Source organism: Bactrocera latifrons, unplaced genomic scaffold (genome assembly GCF_001853355.1).
Source record: "Bactrocera latifrons isolate USDA-ARS-PBARC rearing strain unplaced genomic scaffold, ASM185335v1 scaffold_211, whole genome shotgun sequence".
In the NCBI taxonomy this organism is placed as follows: Eukaryota; Metazoa; Arthropoda; class Insecta; order Diptera; family Tephritidae; genus Bactrocera; species Bactrocera latifrons.
Window position 1 is genome coordinate 498,162 of NW_017535642.1, and position 20,126 is coordinate 518,287.

Here is a 20,126-nt window from a genome sequence, read left to right on the forward strand (position 1 = left end):
TTAGAAAAATCATACAYTAATAATCCAAATATATTTTTGTACCCCAAAYAGGGTATATTCAGTTTASCACGAAGTTTGTATGTMACACYTAGAAGAAAACTCCTTCTACCGTACGAGGTATATACATAAATACCATATGTAAGTGATCGGCTAGACGATTTAGCCATGACCATGATAAGGCGTTAATATCTGGACACAAGAGTTTTTCATTTGACTTCACAAAGAACTGAAYGAACAGTCTAAGTTTGATTCYTTGCCCAAGCTRATRGATCAGCCAACTAACCTAACCTGACCTTTGGTTTTCAGATATCGTTTCTTTCTCTTTAAKAAGCTGCTCATTTGTCGGAACCGATAGAGTACCATGAATGAATGAATGAATAATGATGAGGAATGCACTGCGACCTTTGGTCTWTTGTGCCGTCTTCCTACTCACATTGACTCGCTTAATGAAGTCCAGTAGACTGCTTGGCGCTAGCGAGGCAATGCGATCCCTATCCGGAAACAACACTYCAAGGGCCTTGGCTCTGCGTCTACAGACTGCTGTGCAGTCGATCAACAGATGCTCCGGAGTTTCAGGCTCCCTGTCGCAGAAACGGCAGTTGACGCAAGCTGATAGGCCCGAAAATATCGATCAATGGCTGAGATATATAATTGAAATTTGTGTGTATCAAAAATGKTTTGAATCGAGTCAATACATCTTTTAGCTCCCATATACCTAACGTAAATATTTTCAAASTTCCGGCTGACTTTATACCGCATATGTATATCGACCAATGTGTGAGTTATCTCAATAAGCTTGAGAGAGAACTTTCTATGATTTCCTAATTGTTTGATATTTGCTGTTTTTCGTTCCGACTTTGAAGCTTGGTGAAGATTCTGAGCTGATGCCAGTCTATTGTTTCGCAATAACGAAATTTTACTTACAGTTATAACATATATATTTTTTTACTTTTTTTGAGTATCGATAAGAGCTTTAAAGTATGAAAGTAAGACGAAATCAATTATAATGAACAATGACAAATTAGTTTGCTTCGAAAACTTTAACATTTTAGACCACACGTGAACTTCAAAAACTATGAACTAAGAAAATCATTTGCGAATTATTTTTAGCTATTTTGGGCAAATTTTWAATCTATGCGATCATATGACCGTATGCATTGTATATAAATTCATGTCTGTGTTCTCGAATTAGTATAAACATTAAAATTTTAAGCTGATGCGTTGTCTTACAATTTTTACGTCAGCTCAAAGCGTTTGGGTAATACCGAAAAACAATAACAAAATGTTTAAGAGATAACGGAAAGGGTGAGCCGAGTGCTCTTTAGAACGGAATATATATTGTATATTATTTCTATTCCAATTTCATTTTCATCAACCTTGACATTAACTTTTATAACTTTGTAAGATTCAGGAAACAAGAAATGATGCAAGCGTGATTGTGATTACATTTCATATAAATACGTATACAATATTTTCTGTAAGAAATATAATTACTTATAGCTAATATCACACACAATAGACCTAAGGTCGCGGTGCATTCCTCATCTTACAATCTAATATTATTTTTAAAATTTTTTTTTTAACTTAGATAGCGACACATATACTCGTATACATATATAGAATGTATGTCTAGAGTGTGCGGTTCGTATCGCAAGTATTGTATGTGCATTCTTAATATAATATAATATATACATATGTATGTATTATACACTACTACACTACTGTACTGTATACCTGTATACATAACTTGGGCTTATAACTTTTTCGCTGATAACAAATTTCTGTGTTATTTTGTTGCAATCAGTTCTTATATTCTAAGTAAATATAAAACTGCGCACTCCTATAAATTATAAATCAGTAACCAAAGTAAAGCTTCTGGCAGGTATTTGTATTTTGTATTTCCCGAAAACTCGCTTAATCACTTCTTGATATTGTCCGCTTTTCAGTTGGTGATAACTGCGAAGATGYTATGGCTAAGCGAATATTATCGGATCTATGAGTCTCTACCAAATATCATTTGAGTGTACGTGAGCAAATCGGAATTTTTGAGAATTGACTGAAGTTGATTCAAAATTATAATCTAGAATTATTATGTCAAAAAATGATCTCATAGATCCGATAATATTATTATTTGATTATAGTTGCCTGCCTGCGATCTYTGTGATAATGCAAATGATTTTAAATTTCCTAAAAATGCAATGTTGAAACGACATAGGAGAAAACATATTTCAAAGAGTATTTGTGGTAGTCCTCTAAAACCGGTCAATGTTGTTTTCCTTGTTCACGAGCTGATAAATTTATCTCACCAATTGTGAGGTGCTGATAACGAAATCAGACCTAATTTTATCATATCACATTGTATTACCATTGTCTTTCCATACAAGTACTTGATTCCGAATATTCACTTTGATTCCGAATATTCACTTTGTATGGCGGCTGTATTCTTGTATGGTAGTCTATCATAGAGTCCTAGGGCGAGAATTTTTTAAAATTACAAAACAGAAAGTTATCTCTTAAACTTATTGAGATGACTCACACATTGGTCGATATACATATGCGGTATAAAGTCAGCCGGAAGTTTGAAAATCTTTACGTTAGGTATATRGGGGCTAAAAGATGTATTGACTCGATTCAAATCATTTTTGATATACACAAATTTCAATTATATATCTCACCCATTGACCGCTATTTTCGGGTAAAATTCAACTTTAAGCACTGGGTTTAATACCTATGAACTAGAACAGCTTTTGTTCGATCTGGAACATTTTTAGGCATAAGGTCACATAATTCAAAGGCACTACTTGTGCAAAGTTTTATCCCATTACATAATATTAATTTCACCATGATTCGTATACTTGAAAGTGAAGGAATTAAATGAATTGTAAAACCGTGTTATAAGGGAAAAAGCGCAGTTTTAATCCGATTGTGACATAAGAATGTTAGAAGAAAGTTACGTACCGAGTTTGGTTGCAATCGGGCCGTGAAATAAGTGATTTTACCTAAAAGTGGGCGGCGCCGTACCCACAGTCCAATTTTGCCTCGACTTCTAAAATTTTCKCACATACCATCTCGGGTCTCTTCTTTTTTACTGGCGTAGACATCGCTTACGCGATTATAGCCAAGTTAACAACATCGCGGTAGTCGTTTCTTCTTTCCGCAACRTGGCACCAATTGGAAATGCCAAGAGTCTTAGTCTTTCCAACGAAGGTGAGGTCTTCCTCTTCCTCTGCTTCCCCCGGCGGAAATTGCGTCGAATACTTTTATAACTGGAGTGGTTTCATCCATACGTATGACATAAACTAGCCAGCGCAACCGCTGTATCTTGATTCCCTGAACTATGTCAATGTCGTCGTATAACTCATACATCTCATCATTCCATCGAATGCGATATTCGCCGTGGCCAACGCGCAAAGGACCATATATCTTTCGCAGATCCTTTCTCTCGAAAACTCCTTAGGCCGACTCATCAGATAWAGCTTTTAGAGCTAGGATTTTGTTCGCCGAAAGAGAACTTTACTTCTCAATTGATTACTCAGTCCAAAATAGCACCTGTTAGCAAGAGTTATTTTGCGTTAGAATTCCAGGCTGACGTTGTTAATTCCATTATTATTAATGCTGGTTCCAGGTCCATTCCTGGTGTCGAAAGCAGCTTTGAAATCGGCGAAGAGGTGGTGCGTGTCGATTCTCTTTTCACGCGTCTTTTCCAAGATTTGACGCTTGGTTAATATTTGGTCAGTAGTTGATTTTCCAGGTCTAAATTCACACTGTAAGGTCCAATCAGTCTGTTGACGGTGAACTTTAATATTCCCACAATACGCTCGATAGAACCTCATATGCGATGTTGGGGAGACTTATGCCACGATAGTTGGCACAGATTATGGCGTCTTCTTTGATTATGGCGTCTTCTTTTTTATGGATTGGGCATAGCACACTTAAATTCCAATCGTTGGGCATGCTTTCCTCCGACCATATTTTACAAAGAAGCTGATGCATGCTCCTTATCAGTTCTTCGCCGCCGTATTTAAATAGCTCGGCCGGTAATCCATCGACCCCTGCCGCTTTGTTGCTCTTCTGACGGATGATTGCTATTCGAACTTCCTTAATGTCCGGGTATGGAACATCTGCTCCTCATCGTCATCGATTGGGGAATCGGCCAATTTAGCGATTTTATCGCAATTTTCGATAACAGGCATTCCGGAGCGTGGCGCATCTTCGACCACCTCTACACCAGAACGAAAACGTTGAAACCATCGTTGTGCGGGGGAAATGGAAACTGTATCGGGTCCATAAACTGCACAAATTTTATTGGCGGCTTGAGATGCATTTTTGCCTTTRTCGTAGTAGTACTGTAAAATATACCGTATTTTCTCTTTATTTTGCTCCATGTTTTCGACGCTATAACTCACGAACGACTTAAAAGAAACGACAATCAAGCAAACACGTGTTAGCGCGTGAAATGAGCTTTCCACAAAGGTAAAGCATGACCCGATGCGACTAACTAGAACTACGCCCTCTCAGCGCCAACTAGCGAAAATACCGCAAGACTTTTTCTACAACCAATATAGTTAGCAAAGAGACATTTATTTCACAGTTGTTAGTTTTAATATAGGATATAGGGATTTTCTGCTCAAAATATCATCTTTGATCAGCGTTTTTTCCTTAGTTTAAGCTAATTTCTTATAAAAATAGATATATTTGTTATATATGAAGAACTATGTTTGATACTTAAAATACTCCACTTTAAAGGAGAAACTTTTTAGACCTTCAGCTTTSAACTTTTTAATAGCAGAAGCTAGCATTAAAAATGTGAATCGAAGTCACCTATTATTTTATACTCTTTTGTGTTAAATATTTAAATCATGCATATTTTCGTACCAAATCAATTACTTCAAAGAAGATTGGCTGTGAACTTCACAGTAAGATGTAAGAMCTAAGATGTAAATACTAAGCCTAATGAAAGATAATTTAAATTCTTAAATTTAAGGCGGGTATAAATTCTATAAAAACTAGAGCTAATCATTACTATGTCATGAGTCCAGAACATTCAGGCAGTTGAGGTCTAGAAAGGAGCTGCATTTACACTTACATTGTCTCTCAGTTCAACTTTATGTAATCAAGTTAATTWAAAAAAAATATTGGTCAAATCAGATCCTGAAGCCATTTCAATAAGCTTTACTCCAGAGTGGGATTAGTAGAATGAGAGTTTAGTAGGAATAAACTTTACAGAAAGTTTCATACAATATATCAAAGGGAACTTATTTCACGCTTAATTACAGTCTACAACTTTATCGTATCGTCCCAGAGTGTATGATACTTTCTAGGTACATTTACGTCAAGACAAATACAAACCAATCGTTGGGCATGCTATACCATATACGAAATACTTATTAGTGCTCCAAATAAAGAATGAGGTCAGCATAACGAAAACGGGGAACGTAGTATTAGACACGGTGTTATCAAGCAACATGGCGTGAATGAAGCAGCAAATCCGCATGTCAAGGTCAATGTAGGGGAAATATTATCTCAAAATTTCAAATCAAATTGTATTGTTTGTGATCAGTTTAGCTTGCAAATTCATTTTGCAATCAGTATTTTTTTTTTTCCTTTTTTAAACAAGAAAGAACGTTAACTTCGGCTCAACCGAAGCTATAATACCCACAGACGCGCTTTTCATAACATAAAAAGTTGTAAAAGGATCATTATTCTGATTTTCATTGGTCAGTTTGGATGACACCTAAAAGCTAACGTMGTTATAGTAGTTCGATCTGATTAATTTTTCGTAAATTGTAGTCATATTTTGGAAAATAATCTCTCCTACTTTTATTTATGAAACATTGTCCAATCAAAAAGTGTTCCATCAAGCACTTGATTCCGATCGCTCAGTTTGTTTCGCACTTATATGTATGTTATAGTTGTCCGACATCGGCGTCTTTGACAAGTGGGCAGCTTCTTGGCGAGAAAAGGACGTGGGCAAAATATCAGACCAGTACTCGTATTATATACAGACGGACCGGCAGACGGACAAATCGACTCAGCTCGTCATGCTGATTATTTACATATATGTGTACATACTATAAATACATTCATATATGTATAACATATATGTATATCAGAAACCTTAAGAAACACGGCATACATATATGTATGTTTCTTAAGGTTTCTGAAGTTTTCAAAAYTCGTGGCAAACTTAATATACTCTGTTAAGGGTATATAAATAGTTATTATATATTACAAACCTAAAGCTTTATTTAATCACAATCGTAAATTTTAAATTCTTTTTAGCATCGCATAATATACTAATTAAATAATGTATGGATTGACATATTTATTATGCTTGAAATAGAAGTCGACTTTTGCGTGTTGAAAGCAAAAGTCAGAGAAAATTAAAAAAATTATAATSTTAATCACTGACGTGACGTTAAGGACCCGGAATAGCGGCATTTCCTTCTTCGTAATTTGATAGTTCGTCACTATAGTGTTTATTAATAAATGTATGTATATATGTAYATAGATATATAATATATTCATGCTAATATTCCGTTAGCAAATATGCGTCGGCGCTTACCTTTCGATAACTAGCGTTCTAATTCACAATATGTAAACGTGTAATATGAAATAAACCACATTACACATAGAGTATATGCTCTTTGCAGTTTCACTAGTYAACTTGGTTTTTGTCTATTCTACCACCTTACCTTAATTACACTAATTTCTTAATCCGAATCGCAATGTTGTAGTGTTGGTAAATTGGGTATTTGTTAGTAAATGTTTACTATATGTTCATGGTGAACTAATATTTCCTTTCTAGTTGAGCTCTTATAATGACAGTGTCGCAGGTAAAGCTTAATTACTGAACATTCAWTATTTTTTATTCTAAAATGACTCATGGTTTTCGAAAAATTCGCCTGAATCAGTTGGCTCACTACGCAGGGATTGGAGCGTTTTGGGCTAGGATAGGCCAAACCACCACAGACGAGTTTTTGCGAAGCGACCACGATGATACTCGATGCGTTTTGCGACAAACGAAAGAGTCTCATAATGGGTGATGTAAGTAATGGGACTTTTTTTCAATTGTATTTCCTTGACAGATTACGCGTGAGTCGTGTTAAGCTGTCATGTTATATTTGTTCAGTATAGCTTGGCACTTCATCATGAAAAGACTGAATAACGTTTACAAATCGTTCAACTTTGTTGCGAAAATTCACGTTCTTTAAAGAACGTTCTTCGCGCGATTGAACGTACTATTCGCTATCTCTTTTAAGACCCAGCATTTATTCTTGAATAATATTCGAACGAATAGACCACACCCAGTACGCAGGGAAGAAAACATAGCAGCCGTAGATGAGAGTTTACACGAAAACTGTTAAATGTGGATTCGRCGCCGTTCGCAGCATCTCAGACTGACTATGGAACAACTTAGCGCAGTCAAGTCGAGATTTTAAAGCRTTTAAAATAYATTTTGTGCAARAACTGAAACCGCTCGAYCTTMCCACTRTGGGCWCTTGAAAAACTCCAAGAAGATCYGACGTTTTSAAGCCTGTCGATTATCTACCAAGAAGACATCATACGTCACACCATTAGATTTTTTCWGTGGTCATATATATGTATATGGTCTAAAGGCTATGCGAAAAATCCCGCTTCGATTCTGCTCTTGGAGCAAAACATCATGCTCGTCATTCGAAGTTACCATCCGAAATGCTCGAACAAAAAACGAAAGCAATAACGTCACTAGGTACCAAATAAAATGACAAATAATAACAAGTGTCTTATAAAGACGCAGATTCATCAAATTTCTTACAGTAAAAGTTATATACGTCAAAGAGGCGTAAACAAAGTTACACTACTTATGATCGTACAATTGTTATTATTGTTTATTTTGATATTATTTATKGCGCATAGCATAAAAATTATTATTGCTTTGTTGACCTGTGTTGTGACACATTACACGCCCCTTAACTTAACTTTTGCTTTTTGTATAGTTTATGCATTGATTAAAAAAATTCACAGCACTTTACGCATTCATTCATTAATCAGACCGCAAAACAAAATATGGGCGCAAACCATAAATTCAATCYACCTCGTCTTACACTAACSCCGCGTTGCCGCAACAGAGATGAGCTGCAAATGACGCCTTAACATGTGAGTGAGTCAGATTTCATTGAGGCATTTGCAGAGCCAAACCTCACTAACAGCATTGAGAGTACAAGCGCCGGTTGTGACAAAGTGACAGACGAGCGCTGCGTAGATCAGAAGATCTCATTCAAGCGTAGCTCAGAGTCAACTGCCCTTGTGGCGAGTAGGCACAGCGTGAGACTAAACGACTTACACTCAGCCACGCTTCAGATAAGGTAATCTAGAAACTTGCATATAGATACGTTTGACATATAAATAGATTAAGACTTGCTATTCTATGGCATTCAGCGGCTTGAGTCGGTGCAAGTGAATCGTAGTGCCACAATAAAAACCTCATTATATCATAAATATAAATATAATACTATACAATAATAAAAGTGGTAAAAGTTGTGCTCTAAATCTCACACCTTTAAAATAGTGTTGGCATAACGCGTGCTAAGTTTTGAAAGTGAAAGGAGACGATATCGAAAGTGAAACTAACGATAACTAATAAATAAGGAAAATAGTACAGCAAGTTTAAGACTTTTAACTAAAAACTAAATTGAAACAAAATGACTTCTGCTATTAGCAACTTACTGCAAAGTTTGCGTCTCAACTCGGCGTTGAAAAAATCGAACAGTACTTCCGCAAATCCTGCGCTGCATAAAACATTCCCACAGGAACCCAGCAATGGCCTACTACCACGCGGCCTTGCCGAAATACCGCTGTCCGTTGTGGCACAACATGATGAGTACTCCGACTGTTGGATTGTCATTTACGATCGCGTTTATGACGTCACACAATTCCTACGCGATCATCCCGGCGGCGAGGATATCATAATGGAGCATGCTGGCCGTGATGCAACTTTGGCTTTCCATGGCACTGGACACTCACGCTCGGCGATCGAACAAATGGGCGACTATCTSATTGGTGAATTACCGCCCAAGGAGCGCATCTTCAGCAAGGGTAGCGCGAAAGTKCTTTCTATTGACGTGCCACAGTGAAAATAGAGAGCGCAAGAGATAGGAAGGAAGTGTCGAAGGAAGGAACAATCGCTCACATGTATGATTAGACACATGTATGATAAGCTTTACGCTCACTTGTACTGATACTAGCACTGCACTCACTTGTTCCTATATAAGATATGGTGTTGGCAACTTCGAATTAGCTAGTGCCTGCCGAATCTTATCACATTTGGCGCAGAAATACTACGCGTTAATGAAACCTGTGACCCATAATTTAAGATATGTGAGTGAATTAGAACGTGATTTCCCAAGTTTAGACATTCAAACGCAGATAGTATAGAAATGTAATTGTGTATGTGAGATCAAAGAATTCTCTGAACAGTGAAATTTTTCTACAACGTAGAAAATCATGTAACTAAATATGTATGTATATGTTGTAACTACATATTAACCATAGCTTTACATTTTACAAATTTGTAAACGAACACTCATACACACATACATATATACAAATTCCACTCAAAACTGCTTTTGATGTGACAGCTTTCTTCAATGCAATTCCTGTTTACAATGTAGTATTGTTTTTGCATTTATACCTACGTAGTGTACTTAAGTATCAAATAGTTTAAAAACAGAACATTGAAACAGAATTTTAGACCCGTAATATTACTTGTTAATATTTATATTAAAAATTGCAGGAGCAAATTTAAAATTAATACTATACTGTTAGATATTGTTTATTTATTTAACACAAAATATTATATTTATCTTGGAAATCATAAAGTTCGTTAAATAATTATTTGTTAGAACTAGTTTTAAGTTAATGTAAATTAAGTATGTGTCTTACCGACCGTGCCGTCCACTTAAATATACTAAACATATGTATATAAAACTTTAAAATATTAGGAAATTCAATTCAATATTCAATCAAAAAGAAATAAAACCAAACGTGTTTAACTTATTTGGAAATGCTATCGAAAACCCTTAGAACTACCCCCCAATTAGCAAGGTAGTTATGTGACTTCCGCTAAGTAGCTTAGATAATGCATCTCGTATCACTGATACTTGSTCTTTCAAACTTTCTACACCGTTTTTGAAAAACGATACCTACTACTTAGTTACGGCGATTACGGCAATATTGTCACTATTTCATTCCAGCCAGCGTTCTATTGAGCTCTGGAAACAGGAAGAAATGGATGGTTGTTCGATCCAGAAAATACGATGAATACGCAAAGAATTGAAAGACCGATTCATACTATACTGCCTTCGTTTTAAAGGTTTTGTGTCAGCGAAAATGTTTTCACTTTGAATGATTTCATCCTTTAAATTATTTTATTACTAACTTCCACTGCCAAGTTCAAAAATATATTTTATAATTTATTGATATTTGCATCAACAACAGCCACTTTGAAAGTTCCTATATACTTGTACAGATGGRCGATACAGAATTCAGCTAGCCACTGACAAATTGTTGCTTCGCCTGGCAACTTTTGGCTTAATAACTAGCTTTGTAACGGTATTTTAGTAGGACGTTACAAAAGTAGAGTGATAGAGACAACAAACGACGTTATTTTGGCATACCTCTTCAGTWAGGTTTGCCATTTCGTCATGGAWATATGTACAATCCAACAACGAGCCRAAATTATTAAAATTTACTACTGAAGTTCATTGTCATTCCAGTGAAAGGTCATCATAATCGTCCTGTCAGATCAATAATTGAGCGTCTARTGGAAAAATTTTCMTTCACAGGCACAGTACAAAATGTTGCCGTAGTGTCAGGAGTATTGCTTGTGCTAGCGCATCAATTGAAGAAGACCCAAATTAGTCTCTCACACGGTGTTTTCAAGCGTTGGGCATCTATATGGCGTCGTTGTGGCGAATTTTGCAAAGATTAAATTGACGCATAAGCCGCTTGGCCACCAGAATCGTCGTWTGCCCGTTGGGCTGAGCAACAACTAGAAAAYGATCCGGATTTTCATCGAAAAATCATCTTTAGTGATGAGGTTCATTTCTGGCTGAATGGCTTTGTCAATAAGCAAAATTTGTCTTATTTGTCAGGCAGCAATTCACACGTACTCCATGAGTCATCRTTGCATTCCGAACAAAATTACGGTTTGGTGTRGTTTATGGGCCCGCGGCGTCATTGGGCCGTACTTCTCTCGTGATGAYGAAGACCGGCAAGTTACTGTGAATGGGAATCGCTACCGCTCAGTGATAACCGAATATTTTGGGCCCAACTKGGATGATATGGACTAGGAATATGTGKTRTTTCACAATCGATTTATTGAAAACCAAGTTTGGAGAATGTGTTATCTCGTCGTGCGATTTGACGCCATTAGACTATTTTCTGTTGGGCTACGTCAAAAAGTCAGAGACGATTGATGAACTTCGTACGAATATCCAATGTGAAATTGCAGCAGTATCGGCCGATTTATGCTTGAACACAAGCAAGCGTACCCGTGGTGGCCTTGCAGAACAAATTGAGTTTCATACATGGAAGGTACTTTCACAGAAATAAAGAATTTCATCGATATCTATCTATCTATTTTAAACATTGTTTTAAATACCAAAACTTCTGCTTTGGCACTACAACACAAAACTCCGCCAATTGCTTCTGCTTGTAAAACCATGCCGGTTGTATATCCCAACAGCAGACGTGTGACTAGGAATTTGATACTTCTATTGCAAGTGTGTATTTGYATCGAATCGAAAGAGCTTTTTGCCATTCACGCGCAGCATGGCTCCAGCGAATTTGTGGGATTTTTATGCGCCTGCTAAGTATATCCATGCCGCCTCAGAGCTTATACAGTTCAGAGTTCCATCTTCTGCGATATTCATCGCACACGCCGACAAAATACATTGTGGAGGAGTTTTCTGGTACGCTCACAGTGCTTTCTCAGTTCGTCATCGTCCATGCTTCTGTGCCCTATAATATGAATAATGGAAGAATTATAGAAAATAATTTTTGTTTTTCCCAATTGATTACCGATCCCGAAGWGGCGCGAGTTATTCTGCGCTTGAACTTCAGGCTTAGATTATTGSTGAATTTTAAGCTGATTTAGAGATATATAAAGTTCTTTACTTTTTAAAAKTTAAAGGTGTCAATAGTGWCGTAGTTCRTGAAATCTTTGTGTGTGGTCTYTAGGTACTTTGTCTTACCCTCGTTCGCGACAACCTCTTTCGGTTCTTTTTATTGGCTTGAAAAGCTGAACAGGCAGCTCTGTAATTAAGGCCTACGATGGCAAACAAATAMTTTTAGAGTAAACACTGCGATTAAAAGTAGCGGCCCGTATTACTTTTTTCCAACACTAAATTGAAAAAGACACAACGAGASGAAACCGTCCTACATAAAGCCTCGAACAGATCCTTCACGATTTTGGCACAGGTGTTGGTTGTGMTCAACGTCATTCTGCATAACTATATGAGTTTAGAAAGGCCTTCCAAYAGGCAGCTCCTGACAGTGTGGTCAAAAGCCGATTAGAAACCAACAAGAAAAGTGGCAGCTGTCGATCTCCTTGTCAATAGACTTCTTCTGGATTTGACGTACTCGTGACGTGAAAATCTACGGTGGATTTTTGAGTCCTAAGGCTAAACTGAAAAAGTTCARAAACGCATTTTTACAATTTTACACACAATACTGTCGAAAAACTCTTATATGCAATGTGAAGAAGGCTGATCCTGCGCAGACTGCAGGCCTCTCTTCTTGTTGATAGCTCAAAATAAACTTAAATTCCAATCATCGGGCATGTATTCATCTCACCAAATCTTGTTTAACAGCCAGAACGTTCASCGTTCCAACTCCTCACCGCCGGCTTTCAAAAGCTTACCCGGAATCCATCGACCTTTGKGGCTTTGTTGTTTTTAAGATGCCGTAAAGCAGTTTTCCCCTCGTCTTGTTCGAGTGGCAAGACAAAAATGTTGTCTCKGTAATTTATTGCTGTCGGTTCTTCCTCATCCGCATTTAACAGTTCAAGAAGAGTTGCCTCCAAATTTCGTGTGTACTCTGGCTGTCTTTTATCAGGTTTCCTTTCCTGTCTTTACAGGAGCCAGCACTGGATTTGAAACTATTTGTTTATTGTACCAAAATTAGTTTTTTTAAAATGCATAAATCAATGGACCCGCTGTAAAATTTAATGCACGTCTCTTATAAGTTAGGTATAGCAAACATATGGTTTTAATTCTAGTGACTGCCGCCTGTCCTCAGAATATTGGTTCCAAAAGAACGATAACCTAACGTTGAAATCTGARTTGAACTGTTCTGTTGGTTTTTTCGAATGTGATAGCTTTAATTACGCTGTTTCAATGATTGAGAGGAAAAGTTATACACTTAAATTATACAGAGATTAAACAAAATTAAAAAACGGTCTTCATTTACATTTATTATAGTTCGTTCTTTGCAAAAACTATTACCTATAAATATATATATCATAATCAAATCAAATACTTAGATATTAAATGTGCAATCGCTTTTTCGATGCTTAAAAATATGTGTAAAATATACAAATTGAAAGAAAAATATCACTTAACATTTTTGGCATGGCTGTGATGACTAGTGTAGATTGCTTCAAACATAAATCTCTATAATTATACGCATTTACTAAAATGCGCCTGATTAAAATCGATTTCGTTTTACTCTAAAAATTAAAAACTATTAGCTAGTCGTGCGTTACTAACTAAATTGCTGATAGTAAAAAAAGATCGGAAGTACTCAGCATTCGTGTTGTAAACCGAACGTGTCTTTGGCACTATCTCGTTTCACTCGCAAAATCGTTATCTTCTTCTATTCGCTCAACATCTTACTTTGCACAAGCTCGTAACATAATGYTTAGCTACTATTCGGTGGCTCGTGGGGCCCCTGTAAGAGTGCCTGTAGTTTTGCGGCGGCAGGAAACGAGCCTAAGTCTARCGGTGCTGCCCCACTTGTGCTCTGAATGTAGGCCAAGAGTCTGCGAAAAAAACGTAATAAATGTATAAAAAACAAAAGTAAAGCGATTTGGAAATACCAATGTGCCGAACCCCACTCACCGTCGCAACTCGTCCAAAGCATTCTGTTGCATTAGTATATAATTCTTAGCTAACAACAATGTGGCGATCTTTGACAGCTTCCGCACGGAAGGCGAATGCGCGTAGGGTATTACGCTGCGTAGTTCATCCAGAGCATCGTTTAAATCGTGCATGCGTCGCCGCTCTCTGCGAAACAAATTAATGTAATAAAAGTCACATGTACACGAATATTTAAAGATTTCTACAAACCTCGCGTTTATATTCAGTCGCACTGTTTTTGCCTGTCGGTTTTTCTGTTTGCCACTGCCACCGCTTCCACTTGTCCCACTGCCGGCGGCCACGGTGGTCGTGCCACCAGATAGGGATTGTGGTGGGGATTTCCGTCCATGTCCCAAACTTCCGCCACCAACAGCCCCGAGTGCACTTGGACTGGGCTTATTCTCATCTGTCGGCATGGATCCTTGCTGTGACATACCAAGTCCTTGTGCATAGAAGCCACCGAGCCCCACAGCGCCAAGCGGTGTTCGCCTACCGGGCACACTTTGCGGTGGGCTAGATGTGGGGCCGGGATGGCCAGACATCAAATTTGGTGTTGGTGGTATTGGCATGTGTGCATGACCGGGTAAAGCAAACCCGAATGGCAGGTTTGAATGATCCATTTTTAGCGGTGRAGTATGTTCCAAGTGAATTTACTTAGGAACTACAAGTATAAAGGCAAAATTACATGTTCAATGTCGTCCATAATATTTGGCTTTCATAAAAGGTAATCAAAATCTAACGAACTTTAGTAATTTACTTCAACTGATCGTAAATGCCGCCCTAAAATTAGTACACCCTAGGCAATTGCCTAACTTTCCTGTGTGGACGGCCCTGCATTTACGCATATGCGTCCGAAAGTAAAGATCAGTCAACTGCATGGATGTTTCCGGATAAASCGAATCCATCAAAAGTTGTTCGTGCACTTCCTAGCAAATGCTTGCCTGTTTTTCTGGAACCACTGGATACATCGCAACCAAAATCGAATGAATCTTTAGAAATTCTAGATAATGTTAAATGTTCTAAACGGCCTTCATCGGATATATAAATAATATTTATTAGTTTAGCAAACAYTCAGAAAGTTATGGATAGCAATATTGTGACTGCAACGCTTCAAGTSTATCAAAATGTTATGGGTATTCATTGGAAGTTAGTGTTTCCACAATTCTTCTTGAGCATTGTAGAGGCATCAACACATAAGATGACCGGAACAAAAGTTTTTAAATAAAGTTATATATCTTATTCTGTTATCAGTTCGGTTTTCATTACAGCTTATTAGTTGGAATAAAATAAAGTTATCGCAATTTTTATTCACTCTTTCACTTTCGAACTAAATTGACTAGTTATCAAGAATACTTCAATAGTGAAGATGTGGATGTTAAAAATTAAGATGATATTATCGCAATACCGTCATCTCTCTTGAGACTCAGCATTCAATAATGCGAAATATTCAAGTAAATAGACCACGAGTAATATCGGCTTTCAACAAGACGGCGCTACTTCCCACATATCGCATCATTCAATGGATTTATTGAGAGAACACTTCGGTGAGCAGATAATTGCACGTTTGTACCAGTCGATTGACCATCAAGATCGTGTGATATCACACCGTTAGATCTTTTTCTGCGRAAATATGTAAAGTTTAAAATTTATGCGGACAATCCAGCTAGGATTCAAGCATCGAAAATGGGTCATCTGAGACGTAGAGATAATCTTCAAAAAATRAATGCCAAAAAAGTTTCTTTCGAATGTTAATAAGCATTCTCCATTAAGTTTGAAGATTCTGTGTTTTTTCTTTAAAAAAYAAAAGTACTCCAAAGTAGGGAACTTCGAAATGGATGCCCTTTTTGAATCCAATATATCGACCAATCGCCTTGAAAACATCAATCTCTGATGAAATCTGCTTAAGCATTATTTACCAGCAAGGTTGAGACTATGAGGTTTCACCAAAACCGGCAAGAATGATGGTTTTGAGCTAATTCTACAACTTAGTATATATATGTACGTTGATTGAACAGCGAACATGCAAAACCCCTGCAACTCGGGAAAGGTGAATTTTGATGAGGGTGTAGTTCTTCCTCCTTCACCAGGAACCGGTACTAATCTTATCCTGCAATATATTGATGTCAATATATTTTCTTTATATTTTAGCTCTCTTTAAAACCCAAACATCCTCTATTTGATTGGGCTTTGGTGACCGCGATGTCAATCTTAAGTGTCAATTTAGTTTTCATATTTCCATTGAGAAACAGAGTTAACTCAATCAGGCTTACTCTGACGTAATTCAGCTGACTTTAGTAAAGCCTTTTAATAAAATTTTATCATTCAAACTGCTTTCAGGTTTACTGTTAAGCACCTCAAAACCCCAAATCCATGAGCAGACAAGCTTCCATAAACAAATTTTGGGGTGTGTTTAACACTCGTTTAATAAGTGATAGCCCTTTCTTAGCCAAACACATCTCAAAGGATTGAACAATACAAAAGTTGWCTCATATGTCATTGSTCCAATTACGGTTGATGCTCTCCTGCGCCCAAAAATGGTCAAACCACATATTAATAAATGTAGCTATCGAATASTTTGGAATTTTTAATTTTTTTTACGTATAGAATTCTTAGTCGGAGCCTACAATCTGATAACATTAGAATTTGGTAAAATCAGGAATCCCGTTGTTGATATAGAGAATAGAAATTATGGTTTTACCTGAGATTATGGGTTTGAAATAAATCAAAAAAAGTGGTAGCTAGTAATACATTAAGATAAAAAAGCACCTCGAACTAAATTCCCCGGGGAAATGATATATATTGTGCCAAGTCGATATGACTATCCTTAATTACTAAACTAAATATTGACAGATCATATTTAGTTTGTCTACAGCAGCTTCTGAAGTCGATAAATCTCAGTAGTCCGTCGCGATTTTTAGAATGGACAAAAATATTATATAAAACTAAGAATTTGTCCTTCAAAGACGGTCGAGAGTTCGTTGAAGACATGTCTTGTTCTGGACGACTGATGAAAATAGTTAAATCGTGAAGGGTATGGTGCTTCAAAATCGTCAGGCAAGTGTTAGAGAAATTCCAGGAGAGTTCGACATCTCTCGCGTGACTGCTCGAATGATCTTGGTGGATATTTTGGGTATAAGTGTATTACTGGTGGGGATTACTCGCTTTRAAGGCGACAATGTAAATAGTGATGAATAATTGAATGTCACAATGTATTTTATAARTATGGAAACTGTTTTGCTTTTAAATTACATTAACCAACTTAATCATTTGCCTAGAAAGCAACCCTGTAATTTAGTTGTCATAAACAACTTCAATGTGGCGTTTGCGCACCCTAGTAAAAGAAACACATAGTGAGTASCGCGCACCCAACGGCCGGTAGTCAAACTCACAGTAGTTGCGTAAAGCTGTCGCCTGATGGCGCGCCAAATAAAAGCAAATTTGCTTATTCTGATTATAATATTAGTAAATAATAATTTACTATTTTGTCACATCAGCTTTCAATAATCCTTTATTCAATGAAAAATGATGCACTAAACAAAATTATGCGACACTTATTATTTAATAGACGCAATATCTTTTGAACAAGCAAGTCGAATATTTCGGTGTATTTATTTTGCAGCCACTTTGGAGTTATTAATTTCTTAGTTTAGTAGCATTTTCACCAACAATTCGAACAATTACTAAGCACTTACACGTTTCTATTAATTTTTGTAGATTCCTGTAATTACTATATTGTTAATATTTATTTATGTTTGTTGATTATTTTAAAATTATTTTTTTTGCTTATAAAATGTGTGTGCTGCAAAACTAGAACACGAAAACACTTTGCACCAAATATCACAAATGTACCAACTGATGACGGCACCGACTACGAATTAGTATAATGGCACGATGGCGAGGGAAGTGCATGCAGCGGCAAAAACAACACAAACACYACCACCACAGCMGCAGCCGCAGCCGCCAACATCACACAATCTCACCAACGAGACAAGGATAAATCCCCGCCGCTTTGTGGTATTCAAAATCCAGATTTTCGTCCTTTCGGTAAACTTTGCATGCACGCTATGCGTCCGCCATTTAATTGTGCTGCAGGAATATCATAAATGTCCTAAATGTTTGGCGTGGCCAGAGCGTTCGGTTGCTAAACGCTTTGCGGTAATGGTGTTAATGCTGCCGCGGCTGCTGCTGCTGCTGCTGGTTATGACAGCAGCAATGGTGACGCTGCTGGCGGAGGTAGTGGTGATTGCGCTGAGTCGTTGGTGGTTGCGGTGCGAGCAATACACACACACACACGCACCCAGGAGAAGAGAGTGCTGCTACAATAACAACAAACTAGTTAGTGGCGCTATTGAATGATTCTTACCGCCGTCTGTCGTTTCGGCTTTGGTTTGKAGGATTTTTTGTTTGCTTTATTATTATTTCGATTTTATTCCGGCTTGTATGCGTTCAAATGTTTTTATGTTTTTATTAAGCGTTGCCGCGCACATGCTGCAGGACGATTACAATTGTCGCAACTGCTACTGAAACTAATCGTTGCGATGTGCCGCAGMGGTTTGAATGCGGAGCAGCTGAAAGTGTGCTACAGTGTGTTCCGAAATACTTTAATTCCGCAAAAAAAATGTATTATGCTATTGCATAGGAGTTCATTAATAATGTGTTCATACGGCACACCCGAAAGTAATCTTACGTGGAAAATATGATGAATGATCTGATAATAACTTTTACWGCACCGGAATGAAACTTTTTACACATGTTTCTTGGAAAAAAAATGGAGTTCGTAGATGGACGTAATTGGACCACTGCCACGCCCACAAAACCATTGAACGAAAACCTATAAAAAACATAATTAAATTCTAAATTGAGGTATACCTTGATAAAAACGCCTTTTCGCTGTTCGGAGCCAATTAGAAATTCCTCTGCTACTACCGGTGGGTACTACATCGAATAYTCTCAGGGCTGGAGTGTTTTCAATCGTTCGGCCGACATGACCTGGCCAGCATAGCCGCTGCTACTCTTAATTCTCTGAACCATATCAATGCCATCTCGTACCATCGACTGCGATAGTCGCCGTTGCCAATGTACAAAGAATCATAAAGCTTCTGCAGAACCAGACGTTATCCTCGGGGCCTCTGCACCATATAACAGGATGGGAATGATTAGTGACTTCTAGAGATTGATCTTTGTTCGTCGAGAGAGGACTTTACTTTTAAATTGCCTACTTAGTCCGAAGTAGCAGCTGTTGGCAAGAGTTATTTTGCATTGGATTTTGAGGCATTTGGAGTTGTTGTACTAGTTCTCAATTAGACGAATTATTTTCTCAAGCAGTAGATTAAAAAAGTCGCACGAAAGAGAGTCGCCTTGTCTGAAACCTCGTTTGGAATCGAACTCAGTATTTATTAGTATTACTCATTGCCAAATTCGCAAGTTGCAGAAGTATAAAATGTTCGTTTACATAAGAACTTAGCCCATCTTTTATTGTTTTATACTTTTTTTATTTTGTATACCATCAGAAGGTAGAGGCTTCAACAGATGAAGTGAAAAATTTGTTATTGCAAAAGGTGTATAATAGAAATTTTTATTATAATACCGACAACTTTTCTATATAATTTTTGTCTAAAGTTCTTACAGTTTTTCCGGTAATAGAGAAAAATTCTCCACTCTTCCTTTTCCAGACCATAGGTCGTCCATAAAATACTGATTTTGCTTTCGAATATGAGTATAATCCAAAATGAATTTATTATTCTAATTTTGAACGAAAATGTATAATGGATTAGATTAGGTTTTATGGCTGATCCCTGTGAAGTTCTACACACTCGGATTGTTAAAGAAGAGCGGTTTGCGAAGAAAAGAAGTTCCTGTGATTAGGTCTCACTACAACCCATCTATAATGGCGCGAGTACAGCTACCATTCGATAGTATCATCTACCTACCACAGTCAATTGTGTATAGATATACCCTTATTATATTTTACGAATTTTAAAGTTTGATTACATTAATATATATAAT

At 37.2% G+C, this 20,126-nt stretch overlaps 2 protein-coding genes across 4 annotated transcripts; one reads left to right on the plus strand and one right to left on the minus strand.

The window, feature by feature from the left end:
* The first annotated feature begins 8,430 nt into the window (after window positions 1-8,430).
* Window positions 8,431-9,808, plus strand: LOC108968373 (cytochrome b5). The gene has a single exon (XM_018932365.1). It carries the CDS (start codon window positions 8,685-8,687, stop codon window positions 9,114-9,116), a length of 432 nt encoding a protein of 143 aa, XP_018787910.1. The 5' UTR covers window positions 8,431-8,684; the 3' UTR covers window positions 9,117-9,808.
* A 3,645-nt stretch (window positions 9,809-13,453) lies between these two features.
* On the minus strand, window positions 13,454-18,617 carry LOC108968371 (class E basic helix-loop-helix protein 22). Of its 3 annotated transcripts, XM_018932361.1 has the most exons (5): window positions 17,970-18,278; window positions 17,813-17,838; window positions 14,331-14,781; window positions 14,103-14,267; window positions 13,454-14,023 (listed from the first exon to the last, which is right to left on the minus strand). In XM_018932361.1, the coding sequence occupies exons 3-5, from the start codon at window positions 14,738-14,740 to the stop codon at window positions 13,903-13,905; spliced, it is 696 nt and encodes a 231-aa protein (XP_018787906.1). In that variant the 5' UTR covers window positions 14,741-14,781; window positions 17,813-17,838; window positions 17,970-18,278; the 3' UTR covers window positions 13,454-13,902. The 3 variants fall into 3 exon arrangements, with proteins under 3 accessions (XP_018787906.1, XP_018787907.1, XP_018787908.1); XM_018932362.1 differs by lacking the exons at window positions 17,813-17,838; window positions 17,970-18,278 and adding an exon at window positions 18,484-18,617; XM_018932363.1 differs by lacking the exon at window positions 17,813-17,838.
* Between the last annotated feature and the right edge of the window lie 1,509 nt (window positions 18,618-20,126).